This window comes from Leucoraja erinacea, chromosome 24 (genome assembly GCF_028641065.1).
Source record: "Leucoraja erinacea ecotype New England chromosome 24, Leri_hhj_1, whole genome shotgun sequence".
Lineage (NCBI taxonomy): Eukaryota > Metazoa > Chordata > Chondrichthyes > Rajiformes > Rajidae > Leucoraja > Leucoraja erinaceus.
The window spans coordinates 1,016,888-1,035,800 of NC_073400.1; the positions used below are offsets into that span (position 1 = coordinate 1,016,888).

General features: G+C 46.1%; 1 protein-coding gene across 1 annotated transcript in view; it reads left to right on the plus strand.

Annotated features, from left to right (window-relative positions):
* The window catches only part of slc6a17 (solute carrier family 6 member 17), a gene marked incomplete at its 5' end in the record, with an annotated part of 43,447 nt that extends 25,730 nt beyond the window's left edge, over window positions 1-17,717 (plus strand). Inside the window, 4 exons of the mRNA XM_055655143.1 lie at window positions 743-935; window positions 2,767-2,926; window positions 5,675-5,837; window positions 8,755-17,717. Coding sequence (XP_055511118.1) covers window positions 743-935; window positions 2,767-2,926; window positions 5,675-5,837; window positions 8,755-9,120 — 882 coding nt within the window. The remainder of the gene's footprint in view (window positions 1-742; window positions 936-2,766; window positions 2,927-5,674; window positions 5,838-8,754) is intronic.
* Between the last annotated feature and the right edge of the window lie 1,196 nt (window positions 17,718-18,913).

The window sequence follows — 18,913 nt, forward strand, 5'->3', positions numbered from 1 at the left end:
TATCCCACTTTCTCATCCACTCCCTTCACACAAGGGGCAATTTACAGAGGCCAATTAACCTACAAACTGTAGGTCTGGGGATGTCAGAGAAAACCCACGCAGTCGCAGGGAGAACGTGCAAACTCCATACAGGCAGCACCCGAGGTGGGGATCAAACCCTGGCCTCTACCAGCTGTAACCCCCTGTGTGAATGAACCTGAAGGAAACTGTGAATGGAGTGGTTCAACCCAACCTATAACCAATGAGGGCAGGTTACACACAGATCACGCAGCCTCAGCAAGGCCACCAGCATAATCAGGGAACCATCTCACCCAATCACTTCCTCTTCACCCCTCTCCCATCAGACAAGTTTGAAAATGCACATCTCCAGGTTCAGGGATAGTTTATTTCTAGTTGTTATCAGGCAACAGAACCCTCATCTCACCAGCTAGAGTGCGATCCTATCGTTAATTGGACTTTATCTCACTTCAATGTTATATCTTGCTCTGAATGTTGTACCCTTTATCCTGATGGGTTGGAAACATGATTGTATTCATGTATAGTCTTTCCCTTGCCTGGGTAGCATGCAAACAAAAGCTTTTCACTGTACCTCGATGTATACCTGATGAGAATCACCCAAACTATAACTAAAACTGTTTCCCGAGTTGGAACTATTGGTGAAGAGTATTGAAGTCTCCTGGTGTGCGAGTGGTTCTGGCTGCATCATTGCCACCATTCACCCGGTCTTTCTGATCTCTCACAGTCGGTGCAGGGGACAGGCCTGGCATTCATCGCCTTCACTGAGGCCATGACCCACTTCCCAGCCTCGCCCTTCTGGTCCGTGCTGTTCTTCCTGATGCTCATCAACCTGGGGCTGGGCAGCATGATGGGAACCATGGAGGGCATCATGTCACCAATTGTTGACACCTTTAAAGTACGCAAAGAGTTTTTAACAAGTAAGTTTCTGCAGTGCAATGCATGCCGCCATTATGGTCACGGTCCCGATCTGTTTGTCTATTTGGTGAAGATTTATCTTCATAAAACTGGGATGCTGAGGGTCCTGTCTGGGTGTTCTAATGCATCACTTGCAAACTCTAGTTTAGTTTAATTTAGAGATACAGCGTGGAAATAGGCCCTTCGGCCCACCGAGTCCGCTCCGTCCAGCGAGTCCCTCCCACTAACACTATCCTGCACACACTCGGGACAATTTACATTTGTACCAAGCCAATTAACTTACAAACCTGTACGTCTTTGGAGTGCGGGAGGAAAACGAGGATCTCGGAGAAAGCTCATGTGTGTCACAGGGAGAACGCACAAACTCCATAGTCAAGCACCCATAGTCAGGATTGAACCCAGGTCTCTGGCGCCAACATGCAGCTAGTGTGTAGGCATTGCAAGTAATTTGTGAAGTTAACAGTGTTGTGTGTTATTGGTTGGAAAAGTTCATGCAAAAATAAGGAGGGTCTTAGAATAAAGCGGAGGCCATTTAAGACGGAGGTGAGAAACCTTTTCACCCAGAGAGCTGTGAATTTGTGGAATTCCCTGCCACAGAGGGCAGTGGAGACCAAATCACTGGATGGATTTAAGAGAGAATTAGATACTCTAGGGGCTAGTGGAATCAAGGGATATGGGGAGAAGGCAGGCATGGGTTATTGATTGGGGATGATCAGCCATGATCACAATGAATGGCGGTGCTGGCTCGAAGGGCCGAATGGCTTCCACCTGCACCTATTTTCTATGTTTCTATGTTTCTATGGTATATTTCAACCGTAAGGCATTGGTGAGCCTAGGTGGTGTAGTCTAATGTGGTCTCTAGTGCTGTAAGGCAGCAACTCTACCGCTGTGCCACTGCCTCCCCATCAAAATGCTGTTAAATTATCACTGATCCTGGATTATTTTCTCTGGAACGCCGGAGGTTGAGGGGAAGCCTGCTGGAAGTTTAAAAGATTATGAAAAGCATAGATAGGATAGATGGTCAGAATCTTTATCAAAGGGTGGAAATGTCAAAGGTATAGGTTTATGGTGAGAGGGGCAAAGTTTCAAGTAAATGTGCGAGGCATGTATTTTTACACAGATTGTGGTGAGTACCTGGAGGTATATTTTTGCGCTGCCAGCGGTGGTTGTGGAGACAGATATGATAGTGGCATTTAAGAGGATTTTAGATGGATATGCAGTGAATGAACGAATATGGATCACATGCAGGCAGATGAGATTACTGGCATCACATTCAGCACAGACATTGTGGGTCGAATGGCCTGTTCCTCTGCAGTACTATATTATCATGTTATAGAGTCATAGAGTGATACAGTGTGGAAACAGGCCCTTCAGCCCAACTTGCCCACACCGACCAACAATGTCCCAGCCACTAGTCCCACCTACCTGTGCTTGGTCCATATCCCTCCAAACCTGTCCTGTCCATGTACCTTTATCTTATTAAATGGCAGAATTAAGAACCTGCTCCAAAGTGAAAGGCGTAACATGAGAGGGGAGAGATTTAAGAGGGATCTCAAGAGCAACATTCTCACCCAGAAGGTAGTCTGGATCTAGAATGAGCTGCCAGATGAAGCTGTTCATATTATAATATCTGCGCCCTGTGAAATTGGTCTATTTCTTGAGAGAAGATCTGCAGGAGAACAAGTTCACGGGAGGGATAATTTACCTAAAAGGTGGTAGCATGTTTGAGCTTTTGCACATTGTGAACATTTCTGCTCCATGTTTGAGGATGAATCTCAGCTACATGTTACTTGTGAACCTCAGTGCCTGGGTTAACATGTGCTCTCCCCACAGTCAGCTGCGTCTTGATAGCTTTCGCCATTGGACTCATCTTTGTCCAACGCTCTGGAAACTACTTTGTCACCATGTTTGACGACTACTCTGCCACGCTGCCTCTCACAATTGTGGTGATTTTGGAAAATATCTCTGTGTCTTGGGTTTACGGGACCAAAAAGTGAGTGCCTTCCGATCCTTGGACTCCACATCTACCTTTCCGCTGTGAAACGGCTCACATCTACAAAGAGTTTTACAGCCACTGGGTTTTATTTGAAGGCCACATTCTGTGGGCTCAGAGATCACAGGGACAGCTGATATCTAAACAGCAAGATGCCATAAGCAGCTTATAGATACTTACAAAATACTTAAGGGGTTGGACAGGCTAGATGCAGGAAGATTGTTCCCGATGTTGGGGAAGTCCAGAACAAGAGGTCACAGTTTAAGGATAAGGGGGAAATCTTTTAGGACCGAGGTGAGAAAATCATTTTTTACACAGAGAGTGGTGAATCTCTGGAATTCTCTGCCACAGAAGGTAGTTGGGGCCAGTTCATTGGCTCTATTTAAGATGGAGTTAGATGTGGCCCTTGTGGATAAAGGGATCAGGGGGCATGGAGAGAAGGCAGGTACAGGATACTGAGTTGGATGATCAGCCATGATCATATTGAATGGCAGTGCAGGCTCGAAGGGCTGAATGGCCTACTCCTGCACCTATGTTTTATGTTTCTATGTTTCTAAGTTTTGAGATAGATTTATAGGCTTAAGGTGAGAAGGGATAGATGGATGTAAGAGGGACCTCAGGGGAAACTTTCTGCAGGAGGGAATTCTATACTATTTTGTGCTTGATGGGGTTTTATTTTGTGTCTGTGCCTATCTGAGTAAAAACACATACAGGGTATGGGTATAGCACAAAAGAGGACAAAATTCCCTCCTACACTTTCTCACTCAGAGTGCGGCCTGGATCTAGAATGAGCTGCCAGAGGAAGCTATAGAAATGAATACAATTAAGACTTTGAAAAAGACATTTGGACAAATATTTGGACATTAAATGTTTAGAGGGATATGGGGCAAATGAAGGCAAATGGAACAATATGTCAAGTTAATCAGCATGGACAAGGTGGGCCGAATGGCCTGTTTCCAGCTCAATTACTGTGTGAATGATAGACTCAAAGTCTTGGAGTAACTCAGCGGGTTGGGCAGCAACTCCGGAGAAAAAGGATGGGTGATATTTCAGATTGAAAGAAGGGTCCCAACTCCAAACATCGCCTATTCTTTTTCTATGGAGATGCTGCCTGACTCGCCGGGAACTCCAACACTTTGTGTCTATCTTTGGCATAGACCAGCACCTGCAGTTCTTTTTTTCTACATTTTGACTCTAGGAATGACCTCATTAAAGGGCAATCTGTGCCCTGGGTGTCAGGGACACTGTGTTGGTCTATCGGCATGTAAAACGGGTTCTTTAACATCCAATGGAGAAGACCAGCCATCTCTTGGTTCAACGTCTTGTCTAAAGGACAACACATCTGATGGTGCACCTTCCCAGCACCTCAATACCATGCTTTAACAGTGGGGTTGTTGCTTGTAATTCACCCCCGATAGCACCATTGCCCCTTGGAACTGCCCCTTCATTTGTGCATCACTCCCTGAGAACTGCCTGTCAGATAGAATAATCATCCCAGAGTATCACCCCTCCCTCAGTGCTCCTCCTCCCAGAGTATCACCCCTCCCTCAGTTTGGCCCCTCACTCAGTTTGGCCCCTCACTCAGTTTGGCCCCTCCCTCAGTGTGGCCCCTCACTCAGTTTGGCCCCTCCCTCAGTTTGGCCCCTCCCTCAGTGTGGCCCCTCCCTCAGTGCAGCCCCTCCCTCAGTGCGGCCACTCCCATCCTACTCAGAGAGTGTTGCACCCCCTCACTGAAGGTACAACACTGCCTGCCGCTGTGACAGTGAACGCCCCCCTGAGTGTAGCCCTATATCCCTCCGTTGGACCCTGAATGTGATGATGCTGCATTCCCATAGCCTCCACAGTCACAGCTGTCGGGGAAGGTGGGTGGTCTATAGGTTGCAGGGACAACAATACAAACAGTGTCCTGAAGGGCAGAAACACAAAACTGCAGATGCTGGTTTACAAAAAAAGACAGAATGCTGGAGTATCACAATGTGTCAGGCTGCATCAGTGAAGAACAATGGCACCTTCCCTGCTCCCTCAGTACCACGCCTTGACAGTTATTGCTTGTTACTCCCCACAACAGTGCCACTGCCCCCTGGAACTGCCCCTTCAGTTGTGTACTCCTCCCTGTGAACTGCCTGTCCGATAGAATAACCCTCACTCAGTATCGCCCATCCCTCAGTGTGGCCCCTCCCTCAGTGTGGCCCCTTCCTCAGTGAGGCCCCTCCCTCAGTGGTCCCTCAGTGAGGCCCCTCCCTCAGTGTGGCCCCTCCCTCAGTGATGCCCCTCCCTCAGTTTGGCCCCTCCCTCAGTGTGGCCCCTCCCTCAGTGAGGCCCCTCCCTCCACATGGCCCCTCCCTCAGTGTGGCCCCTCCCTCAGTGCTCCCCTCCCTCAGTGTGGCCCCGCCCTCTGTGTGGCCCCTCCCACATTGCTGCCCCTCCCACAGTGATGCTTCCAGTGACATTTCATGCCGGGACCCTTCATCAGTCTGAACATGGGTTCCAACTCGAGACGTCACCCATCCATGTTCTCCAGAGAAGCAGCCTGGCCCGCTAGGTTACTCCAGCACTTAGTGTCTTATTTTGTGCAGCAGTTGCATTTGTTTTCTGGGCAGTAGGTTAATGGCCACATGTAGAGCTCTTTGCCAGACTGCAGGATGTTGTTAACCTCTGTGTATTGCCAGTGATGTGTTGAGCAGGGCAGGGTTGGGAGAGTGGGTCATTGCCGGCATGGGGTGACGATTGATGGGTGCTCCTTTCCAGGTTCATGCAGGAGCTGACAGAGATGCTGGGCTTCACCCCGTACAGATACTACTACTACACATGGAAGTACATCTCCCCACTGGCCATGGCTATTCTCTTGGTGACCAGCATCGTTCAGTTGGGCATCACTCCACCGGGATACAACGCTTGGATAAAGGACACGGTACCGTAACCACTCCTCTAAGACATTTGAACGGGCACAAGGATGGGGAATTTTGGAGGGATATGCGCCAAAAACGGGCAGGTGTGACTAGCATAGATGGGGCATATTGGGCGGCATGGGCAAGTTAGGCTAAAGGGCCAGTGAATGATTCTATGGGTCTATGACTTGAAGGTAAAATAATATTTCTATACCAAGATCATTTACCAAGGGTTGGGAGGTGGTGATCACTTTAATGCAACTTGGTATTCCTGCCAGACTGAAAGGAACGGAAGGGGTAAGGATGATGACATTAAAAGACATTTGAACAGGCACATGGATTGGAAAGGTTTAGGGAGACATGGACCAAATCTAAGCCAATGGGACTAGCTTAGATGGGGCATCTCGGTTGGCATGCATGTGTTGGGCTGAAAGGCCTGTTTCTGTGCTCTGTGACTGTGCCATTGATTTCTAGGGAGCCAGTGAGTAGTTGGGCGTGAGTGGGGGACGGGTTGTGTTTAGGATGGTGAACGGTTCTGGAAGTGTGGGTGAGCAGTGTGTAGAGGATCTGTGAGTATTAGTGAGGGTTGGGTCTGTGAATATTGGGTTGGAGGTCTGTACAGGAGGTCAGTGAGTGTGTGGGTCAGGACTATCAGGAGTCAAAGAGTGATGATGGTGAGTGATTGCAAGGATTATTGATTGATTAATTGAAAGATACAACATGGAAACAGACCCTTCAGCCCTCCGGGTTCACGCCGACTCATTCTATCTCATCCCACTATCTCATCCACTCCCTACACATGAGGGGAAATTTACAGAGGCCAATTCACCTACAAAGATGCATGTCTTTGAGATGTGGGAGGAAACCGGAGCACCCAGAGGAAACCCACATGTTCATAGGGAGAACATGCAAACTCCACACCGACAACACCCGAGGTCAGTATCGAACCAGGGTCTTTGGTGCTGTGAGGCAGCGCTACCAGCTGTGCCATTGTGCCGTCCTAATGTAGTAAGTCCATTGGTAAAGGGGAGTGCAGAGATTACAAGGGGTCTGTGAGTGGGGATATCAGTGAGTGTAAATGGACGTTGCCTGGTGCTAGTGAGTGGGTGTAGAATTCACAGTTATAGGGGGTGTCCATGAATCAAGGGGGGGCGGCAAGTCAGGGAATAGCAATCTAATTTCGAGGAAAAATTCTATTTGTCAGTGTTAGTATTGTTACTTGGGCAGCATTATGTTAATGGCTCACAAGGTGCCAGGGACCAGCAACAAGCCAGGTTATTGAAATAGGAAAGGTTTAGCAAGATATTCCTCTCCATCCTGATATTTAGGGACTCAAAGCATTTTACTCTAGGTGTAGCAATGTTACAACATTTTGAGATTTAAAAAATCAAGTCTGCAATTTATCCCATCAGATAAAGCATAAAAAGAAGATTAATTTGACACCTAATTCACTTTCATATCTTCAGTATTAAAAACATTATGGCCTTTTTCATACTCAGAAATTAGCATCTAGTTCCCTATTGCTTTTCCATTGACTTAACTCAAAAGTTGTGATCGAGGACAATCAAAAGCCCATAACTTTCTTAAAAATTAAGAGAACTGAAAAAAATTTTCAGTTATTATAGATTGAAGTATTCTGAAACAAATATGAAACAATCTTACTTGGATGACCTGAAATTAAAGCATATAATTAGCTAGTTACCTAATTGTAGCTAATTACAAAATTCAATTACTAGATCTAAACATCTATCCATTTCTTAAGAATAGATTAACATTTTTAAATAGCCTAAGTGTCCAAATAACATTCACACAAGAATTCACAATATAACATGATTTTTAAATCTCATTGTCATGAATTTATAGGCCAAATGAAAGGAATTTAATGTTTAATTCCCGTAAATGAATGGCCATTTTAATCATCTTGCGATTGGGTTTTTGTGGAACACGATCGATTGGAACGTTGCGGTTGCAGTGAATTTGAACCCCATATCGGCAGGAAAAACATATATTTACATAATCACATTTTCGCCAATGAAATTTTGATTAAAGTCATCCTAAGAAGCAAGTTTATATGTAAAATAAACGACTTACCTTATGTTTTGTCCCCTATGTGAGATCCATCCCATTGTCAGTGTTGACGGCGTTAGAAGTCACCTTTTTATTTCACTCCAGCGATTAAATTCTTCCGCGGTTTGTTTTTAAAACCTCCGAGAACGCGTCGGAACAATTTTTCAGCTGGCACCCCGAAAAAATATATCTCACAGGCAGGAGAAAACGGCATTTTAATCCCGCCCTCCCCCCCCCCCTCAAAGGCGCCAAAGTCACGCATATGGCAAGTGGCAAAACTGCAGCGCCGCTGAATGTAAGTATTGTAACATACCTACTAGGTGCAGGAGGATGAGGGGTGATCTTATAGTGGTGTATAAAATCATGACAGGAATAGATTAGATAGATGCACAGAGCCGCTTGCCCAGAGCAGGTGAATCGAGGACCAGAGGACATAGGTTTAAGGTGAAGGGGAAATGATTTTAAAGGAATCTGAGGGGTAACTTTTTCACACAAGGGGTGGTGGGTGTATGGAACAAGCTACCAGAGGAGGTAGTTGAGGCTGCGACTACCCCAACATTTTAAGAAACAATTAGACAGGTACATGGAGGGATATGGGCCAAATGCGGGCACGTGGGACTAGTGTAGCTGGGACAATGTTGGTCGGTGTGGGCAAGTTCGGTGAAGGGCCTGTTTCCACTCTGTATCACTCTATGATTCTACATGGGACAAACGTGGGCAATGAGACCAGTGTAGATGGGCCATTTTGGTCGGCATGGACGAGTTGGGCTGAAGGACCAGTTTCCGTGCTGTAATACTCTTTGACTCTAATGCAATTGTCCATTTGCTGAATGCAAGGGCCAGTGTAATGTGCCGTTATTTCCCCGTGTTCAGGCTACGGAGCAGTTCGTGATCTTCCCAGGCTGGGCCTTGGGCATGACCATCGCCCTGATTGTGGTGGGAATCCTTCCCATTCCCATCATCTTCATCATCCGCCACTTCCACCTGGTGTCCGACGGCTCCAACACTCTGTCCGTCTCGTACAAGCGAGGCCGGATGATGAAAGACATCTCCAACCTGGATGACCACGACGAGACCAGGTTCATCTTGAGCAAGGTCCCCAGCGAGACACCATCTCCCATGCCCACTCACCGCTCCTACAATGGACCCGACAGCATCTCGCCAATGGAAATGACTGCGGCCAATGGACGATATGGGGTTGGCTACCTGACAGCCGGCACTCCTGAGTCTGAACTCTAAGACGGACCGGGAGCAGGGGACTCGACTCGGAATGCATTTGTAATATAGGGTGAAACCGTAAGTGGTGCAACGACTAATCGTCAGTGGTTACTGGGGCAAACAACCCACGGCCAGCAGATCAATTGGACAGTGATCTTCACTGGTAAATAACCAATCCAACAGTGCAAGCTGAGTGGTTGGTGGTAGCATCTACAGTCCTGGACCTTCAGCAGTGGATCTGATGCTGAAGCTGTGTCAGTGCGGGCACTGTATGCAACATTGGGAATTGCTTTTAATCAACCTGGCTCTATAACAGCACAGGCATCACATACACCTCCCTAGTCAGCACAGATATAACACTGACATATTAATCCATATATATTTTGTCCATCAGCATAAATAGCACATACACTATGCCTATATAAGCACAGATATGCATATATTCCAGCCCTATAACAATGCAGGCACGTTATATATAAGCACTTATCCACAGCAGATAAGAGCAGAATCCTGTGTCTATCCTCCATCTGCATCAGCAGATTAAATATTTAGTACTTTGTGATACAGAGCCACATTCTCTGTCCGCAGCATAATCAGCACAAATGTCAAATAGATTTGAGCACAAGCGCTTTGTCTCCCAGCCCTGATTTAGCACAAATATGTTCATATATTCAACATATCTGAATATAGATGCAGGAAATCTCGCAGTGTATTAAAAGCAAATAATGCATACATATCCTGTATGTCAGTACAGACGCCTGTAGAGTTGATTGTCAATGCAGATGTCTCATGTAATATCGACGTCAGTACAGATGTGCCCTTATACATACTGTGCCAGTACAGATGTTGGATATTGTAACCACATATCAGTGTAGGTGCTGCACACACCATACTTGTGCCAATATGGATATAGCATGTAAAAGCCAAGTATCATATTGGATATTGCCAGCACTAGCCAAGTATTTAATCCATATATTGCATGTTTAAACCTGTACAGATGTTGTACATACTTGCTGTGTATGTCAGTATACATGATGCATGATCTAGCCATGTATCAGGATCAATGGTGCATGCACTGGCCATGAAATGTAGGCATTGCATGAACTAGCCATATGTGTATATAGTTGGTGTTGCATATACTAGCTGTGCAGCACCAGAAATATATGTATGTTATCCGTCAAAGGTTCCAAGTGTCGGATGCATGGATTAGTCCCCGTGTTCCTGTACAGATGTTGCATGTGCAAACCATGTTACTATTGCTGTTGCATGTACTTGCTTTGTTACACATACTGAATGCAGATGTTGCATTGGCTGTCTCTGTCTGTGTACAGAGGCTGCATGCAGCTGCCCATTCTGCATGGACGTTGCTTACCAGCCTTGTGACAGTACAGATGTTGCATGAGTCGTGTGTCACTACAGATGTTGTTTGTGCCAGCTGCTAAGTCTGTACAGATGTTGCATGCACTGGCCGTATATCAATGCAGATGTTGCATGTTCTAACAGTATTTCAGTACCAATGTTGCATGCATTTGCCAAGTGTCAGAAGAGGTGTCGCAAAAACGCCTGCTGCATCTTTACAGCTATTGCATGCACTTGATGTGAGTATAGATGTGAAAGTGACAGCTAGGAATATATATAACATAATGCATGTATTGGCATTAGCTGTGATGTTCCAAGAACCAGCTGTGTTGTTAATGCACATGTGGCACATACTTGCCACTTGTCATTACAGATGTTATATGCACTGTTGCTTCAGTGCTTAGTGCAGATGTGATATGTACTGGCCACATGGGTGTTGTAGGCACTGGCAGCTGGTGGCACAGATGCCACATGTACTGACTGCAGAGACGTTGAATATAGTTTGAGTCGATATTTGCTCCATGGACTAATACCATATCAATGGAGTTACTGACTAGGTCCAGGTTTGTACTAACCCAGGGCTAATGCATTGTAAAGACTGATTAATCCATGCACAAGTAATGTAGCATTTAAGGGAAAGATTCCCCCATCAGATGGATTAACTTCCACAGATCAGGTCCCATTGACCACAAGTCTGCAAACAGATTGTGGACCAAGCACAAATGATAAGAGCACACATTGGTATATTGAAACACCAACTGTGGAAAGAGCAGGTCTCTGAAAACAGATATTCCACATTCCACCTAACATTTTCCATAAACATTGCAGTATTCTGACTATGACCTTTTACTCTTGTGTTCCTCGTTACTGAGACCAAGGCCTAATCATTGGCCCTCATCATCAAGACCATGAACCTCCTCAAACCTCAGCCAACAACCTCATAGAATAGTTTAAGATGGTGTCACAGAGACACATGCACATTGAAACAAGGGGGCAGCTCTCGGTATTGAAGGTAGAAGCAAACTGGCTGTGTAGCAGGTCCTTGGTTCCACTGGATGGTTGAGAGGTTCAGCTTCAGATCCCATGAATCGCTGTCCCAGAATTAAGTTCTGTTCCATAAAATAAATAGAGACGGTGAAAGGCTTGAATCGGGACCAGTGATCGTCAAAGTGTTGGGTTGTCACATAACGCACATCAGGTTTCCTATTTTCCTCTGGGCAGTTTACTGCTCTCAACCGTGCCCGTGTTAAATTAGTCACACAGGGCTGAAGAGAGTTTCAGCTAGTTCAGCCATCTAGTGGCCCGCTCTGTCCACACCCCTTGCCCACACAAGGTCGGAACGGGTACTCAGATCTGCCACTAGCAGGTCTGTAGATCACAAGGACTTAGTGCGTGCATGACTGAGAGATGGAGACATATCTCAATTTCGAAACAATTGGATTATTAGAATGTTATTGCAAAACATTGAACTAAGCCGCCTCTTCGTGGTGAACCCAGGTTGCCACAACAGATCCCCGAGAGGCCAATTCCAAGGCTTGGTCACACAATGACCATTGATAATCACATTCAAGGAACCCCTTCCCTTCACAATCCTCAACCCTCAGCACTATGTAGCAACCGGCTTGGTTGTTGAAGGGAAGTCCATCTCAATATCACAGACTAAACAGTGTTGGTTTGCAAATTGCAGTATTAAAGCTTGCAACATCAACAGCAAGTATCTGAAGATTACTCGTTGCACTCTGTATAGTGTTCAGAGATTAACGTGTACCTGGATTAGACACCAGTAGTAACCAGTCCTGTATGTGTTGTTGGTACTTTAGCTAAAGTTGTGTGAGTTCATGTATTTGGGGAGGGAATTATTCTAGACTTTCTGTGGAGCCCAGTTAATATATAGCACACCACGGCAAGCAGTGTGGGAAATAACTTTGCCATCTCTCTAGATATAATGTTGTGATTTCCCAATGTTTCAGAGGTACAGTATATCAGCTTTCATGTGTTGATTTTGTTTCAAGTTGTACAATCAGATGGACCAGATATAACTGTCCACTGCACTTTATAACTCCAGAGGTCCATTGGAATGTGGAAGGACAGCATGTTGGCTGTTAAAACAAAGGTAACTCAGTCCCCTGCCCCTCTCTGTCTACATTCCTTCGACTATTCGATCGGTTTGTTTGTGAAAGCTACAATTAAATGTGCTTTCAGGCTGCCATCATAACACTTTAAATGTCACCTTAGCATCTATTAAAATTAAGTAATTGTTGCCTGGACAATGATTGGCAGTCCTGCACTATTCTTCCTCAGCTTTCCACCACTAGGTGGCACCAGTATTTAAACGCTGCACTGTCAATGTGGTGCGGGTGACATCTATAGTTGTCCGCTGGTACTGCCTGCACGATAAACTGCCGGTTGGTGGGACCACTGAGCTCACAACTCCACGATTAACCAGCTGGTTACAGATGGGGCTCGTCAATCCATCTGGGAGAGGGAAAACTCTGATTTAAAACCTCCACTGCCTTGTGGCCATATCTGGAGTCAGAGTCCCTAAGGTAGTTTGTCGTTGTTGTGTACAACCTCGCTCTGGCAGCTCCTGCGATGGCGCTGGTGCCAAACTGTAACGGCCCTGCTGTTCCTTTGGATCAATCAGCGACGTGGAGAGAGGGGACGTGCTGCATGGGCAACAGCCTGTCCTCCATAGGACATCGATCGCCCAGGCTTGCATCCGACAAACTAGGATGCATCACGCATGGTCAGTCATGACCGAGGGGACACTAATACCTACTGCAGACTAATCTGGCAAAGACGATGAATTTACCCTTTGAGTCCAGTGTTGGGAGCGGATATCCACCATTGTTAACTTCCCTGTTCTCACCCAATGAACCCAGAATGACAGTGGATATCACTGCTTCTCACATTGGCATTGGTCATTGTATACAACACCAGACAGGGGCCACTCACTAGCAATAAGTGACATGATCTGTGACCTACACTGACCAGGTGACTATATTAACGTTAATATGGCAGCCAGGAACTAACACACAGAGTGACCTGTACGTAACATTGACACAACATATATTTCCAGGGTAAGTGTACGTTGTGTCGCTGTTCAGCACTGGTCACTTTGTAACTTAGTTACTCACCATTAATGTTTACCACCAATAAAGTGACCGGTGAAATGAACTGACCACAGGAACCAGTTACCAATAGCCCTGATAAACAGTGGTTACAAGGGCAGTCACAGCACACCACTAACATCCCTCTGTAAGGTCTGATCAGGCAATAACAGTACAACAGTGAGACAGTAGGTTTTGTGTAGGAAGGAAGTGCAGATGTTGGTTTACACTAAAGATAGACACAAAATGCTGGTGTAACACAGCGGAATGGGCAGCATCTCGAGATAGAAGGAATGGGTGACATTTCAGTTCGAGACCCTTCTGAAGAAGGATCTCGGCCAAAAACGGCATCCATTCCTTCTATCCAGAGATGCTGTCTGTTCTACTGAAGGTCTATCTGTCCACTTAACTGCCACCCAGAGTGTCCCAGTGCCCTCTTATTTTCATTTTCCCTCCTTGCCTCAATTTTGAGCATGGGCTATATCTGTGTGCATTAATGCATTAATGGCATCCCCCCTGCTGGGGCAGTCTCCCTGGTAGGGTAGACTGGACAGGCATTTATTGTAAACAGATGCAAGAGTTTTAATATCTTATGGATAAAAGCCAGACTAGAAATAAAATCAAATAGAACTTTGGACACCAATATGGTCCACCTGAAACTTTACTAATGCCTGGCACAATAACACTGATTCAGTTTCATGGACACACAAGGAACTGCAGATGCTGGAATCTTGAGGAAAACGCAAAGTCCTGGAGGAACAGCAACATTTGTGGAGAGACTGGACAGGCAATGTTCTGGGTCATTCTGAAGCAGTCTCGACCCGAAACGTCTGTCCATTCTCTCCACAGATGCTGCCTGACCCGCTGAATTCCTCCAGCACTTTGTGTTCTGCTCTGACTCCGTTTCACACTGCGTGAAATGGGAATGGAGTTCAGCGCACATGTATTAGCACAGAGCACATTGAGCACACACCACTAACGTCAAGTAGGGGAAATGATAGAACACAAGCACAAAGTACGACTCGTGAATTGTTTTAAGGCATATTTCTCTATTTAGTGCTGTAGCAATTGACTTATTGCCCCATGCCCACTCAGGACCACAATCAGTAAGATCACATCTGAAGGCTAGAGCAAATAAAACATAAACCTCCAGCAACTGCCAGCAACCAAGGGGTTAGTTTTGTCTGACTTTGAGTCCTTTTCTCGAGAAGAATCCTTCAGTGTGCTGTTGCCGAGCCCTGCAATTGTTGCACCTCTGGCCGCTGTAGCAAGAAATCTTGGCCAATTTGGTATTTGTGTGAGTTAGACAATGTAGTAATAGTCAACAGATATTTATATTGTACATTGAACCTGTATATGTCTGTGTACATTATGTTAAATTATGAAATTTCAGAAGTTTTGCTGAATATTTTCCTGCTATTGTTGGTTAGTAGTGCTGTATATATTCACTGTATATTTAATATATATTATATGGGAACATGTATAGCTTGTTTGTGTTTAGAAACATAGAAAATAGGTGCAGGGGTAGGCCATTCGGCCCTTCGAGCCTGCACCGCCATTCGATATGATCATGGCTGATCATCCAACTCGGTATCCCATCCCTGCCTTCTCTCCATACCCCCTGATCCCTTTAGCCACAAGGGCCACATCTAACTCCTTCTTAAATATAGCCAATGAACTGGCCTCAACTACCTTCTGTGGCAGAGAATTCCACAGATTCACCACTCTCTGTGTAAAAAATGATTTTCTCATCTCGGTCCTAAAATACTACCCTCTTATCCTTAAACTGTGACCCCTAGTTCTGGACTTCCCCAACATCGGGAATAATCTTCCTGCATCTAGCCTGTCCAACCCCTTAAGAATTTTGTAAGTTTCTATAAGATCCCCCCTCAATCCTCTTTGTACTGCTCAAAGGGTTTTCTTGCCTATTTATCGATAGTTTGGTGATTATTCTTTTGGTTTCCTGTTTTACTACATGTTCTGTGTAAAACCTGATGTCCTATCAAACGTCCAGGTGGGTCTGCCCAGGATGACTTTGATATGGGTGTACATTAAGCTGGGGCCACAGTCGTGAAGCTGCGCAGCAGAGAAACAGGCCCTTTGGCCCACTTTGATCATGCTGAGCACATTGGCCAGAGCATGATTACAGTCTGAAGAAGGGTTTCAGCCGTATCAAACGTTGCCTATTTCCTTCTCTCCATAAATGCTGCTGCACCGGCTGAGTTTCTCCAGCATTTTTGTCTATCTTCGATTCTCCAGCATCTGCAGTTCCTTCTTAAACATTCTACACAGAATTATTGATGTTTACAGCACAAGAAGGCACTGTATCCATGAAATGGGATGATTATCTATTCCATCTTCTCCAGCTCACACATTATTAATCTGCAGCCTTGAAGGGAATAGATCTTGAGGTGCAAATGTCCCTGTCCACTATTCAATGGTCAGCTTCTCTGCTATGTGACTGCGTCTACACTTCCCAGCTGTGTAAAGGGATCCCAGCTTAGAATCGTATTCTTCACAGGCTGCCAGCATTGCTGTTCAATGATGAATGGATGGATATAGGGCCCAGTTACCACCAACATTAGTCTGAATATTAATCCTTTATGCGAGGATTAGAGTCATAGACTGCACAGAAACAGACCCAACTCAGCCATGCCGATCAAGGTCCCTCATCCAAGCTAGTCTCATCTTTGGCCCATATCTCTCTAAACCTTCCCTATTCATGTACCTGTCCAAATGTCTTCTAAATCTTCGTTCTGTACCTGCCTCCTCGACCTCATCCATACACCCACCACCACATGTGTGAAAAAGTTGCCCCTCAGGTTCCTATTAATATTTCCCTTCTCTCCTTAAAAAAAAGAGCTGAACCGATCATATTTAAACTTTTTCAGAAGACATTTGGTGGTTGACATTTGTGTAAAAGGCAATGGATCTCTGAATGTGCATTTTATATTTAATGTGCAAAATGACCACAAACATTTCCTGCACCGTTTACAATCTCTATTGCCAAGATACGATGGGTGAAACATAACAGATTCAGGGCTGAGGGCAGATATTGTCTTCATAAAGCCTGGTCCATTTGATGCCTGTAAAGTCTCCTGCCATCCGCCAGCTGTTATCCTGCTTTAACAATGCTTCTTCAAAACCACCATTGTACCTGCTTCCTCATCCTCCCAGCTGCACCTTCCACGCACCTGTCGACTCCGGGTAAAACAGCTTGCCCTACGAACCCTTGAACTTTCTCACTCTCATCTTGAAAGGCCAGGACAGAGTGGATGTGGAGACGGTGTTTCCACTAGTGGGATAGTCTAGGACCAGAGGCCATAGCCTCAGAATACAAGGATGTACATTTAGAAAGGAGATGAGGAGGAATCTCTTTAGTCAGAGGGTGATGAATCTGTGGAATTCTTTGCCACGGACAGCTGCGGAGGCAAAGTCAATGGATATTTTTAAGGTGGAGATTGACAGATTTGTGATGAGTAAGGGTGTTGGGGGTTATGGGGCAAAGGTTGAAGAATGGGGTTGAGAGGGAAAGATAGATCAGCCATGATTGAATGGCGGAGTAAACTTGATGGGTGAATCACCTTATTCTGGTGCTAGCACGTGATCCATATCCCTCCATTCCCTGCATATATATCAAAAAGCCTTTTAAACATTACTATCATATCTGCCTCCACCACCACCCCTGGCACCATGTTCCAGGCTCCCACCGCCCTCTGTGTAAAACATGAGTCCTGCTCATCAAGCTTAAAGTGCCCCTCTCATCTGTTAGAGGAAAAAACGCAGTTTAATCAGTGCAAACTCTTTATTGTTTTGAAGATAAACAAAAAATGCTGGAGTAACTCAGCGGGTCAAGCTACATTTCAAAATGATGGGTGAGGTTTCAGGTCGAGACCCTTCTTCAGACAATGTTAGCTCACCTGTTTTGTAATCACTCCATTACGAAGTGTTAGGTGAACCACAAGGCTTTTATTAAGACGTATGCAGAGAGAATAATACATACTTCTGCATCAGTATCATCTTACAGACTTATCATCTTGCTGAGCTAGGGACAAGCAGGGCTGATGTCAGTAACTGCATTCCTTACTCAAGACCCGGAACGGATTACATAGCACGGTGGAATGTGGATCATGCGTAGTATATGTGATGAAGGTTAAAGAAGCAAACTATAACTAAACAAGCGTATAGTGGAGTATGTAGAAAAACTCCAATGTGAGGGGAGTGCACTTTACTTTATGTACTGTGAGCTGTGAGCAGCAAGTGAGAAGACAGTTCAAAGGTACTTTAGATTCAGCCTACAGATGCGACCTGCGTGCGTACGATATCCACCGTTTTCTCCCTTCACTGGAGATTGAATAGGAGCAGGGAGTGATACTGCAGGTGTGACCGGTGTTGAGGGTGAGGATGGGGACCTCGGCAATGGCCGGAGAGGCAAATCAGCCAGCAAAGCACTTGGTCCAGGGTCAGCAGGCAGTTGTGGGACCGTGGGATTGGAACCGTTGGACTGTGGAGGAGACACAGCTGTGTAGTCAGGATAATGTCGAGGTCACTGGCTCATTGGTGTTGTCGGGTACGTCTGTAGGTGGCATCAACAACACTGACCAGGTAAGAGCGTGGCACAGGAGCAGTGCCTTGAATGACGTCAAGCCGGTCGTAGCCTTTTGGCATTTGCAGGCGGCCAACCTGTCCCTTGGTCAATGGCGGCAGCGGTGTGCTTGACTTGTCATAGTATTTATTCTGGATATCGTGTCGCTGTTGGAGTTTTGCCTGGATCACAGCCAGGGCATCTGTTTTGCTATGTGTAGCGTAGTGCGAGTCTGCCTTGACATAAGGCGCTGGGCAGGGGAACCCAGAATAGGATCACAGGAAATGTCCCACAAGCATGCGACTCCATACGACTCCATGCGGCGAGCGCGACCTAACGTGGTCGCTTGAGCAGTACGGCCTCGCGGGGCCAGTCCCACTTCGATCGCCGGAGCCGTATGGAGTTGTGCAGAGCTGGTCCCAACATCACGCGGGGCTCCGAAAAACTGACCGTGTTAAAAAATTTCAGGCGGCAACGGCCTGCCGGACCTCAGCCGCCTCAACGGGCGTGCGCGGCGTCTTGACGCCATATGCAGCGTCTTGACGGCGTACATCACGCGCGAACTTCCCGCGGACTTCGCTCGAACTTCACGTCACTCACTCGACCACCGCGCAGCCCCCGCTTCCGGTTTGGTCGCGCTTGCCGCATGCAGATCGCATGCTCGTGGGACAGGCCCTTAAGTCGAGATAGACGTCAGAACCGGCCCGATGGGACCGTTCCATCACTTGTTTGGCATTTCTCACCGCACGTTCGGCAAAAC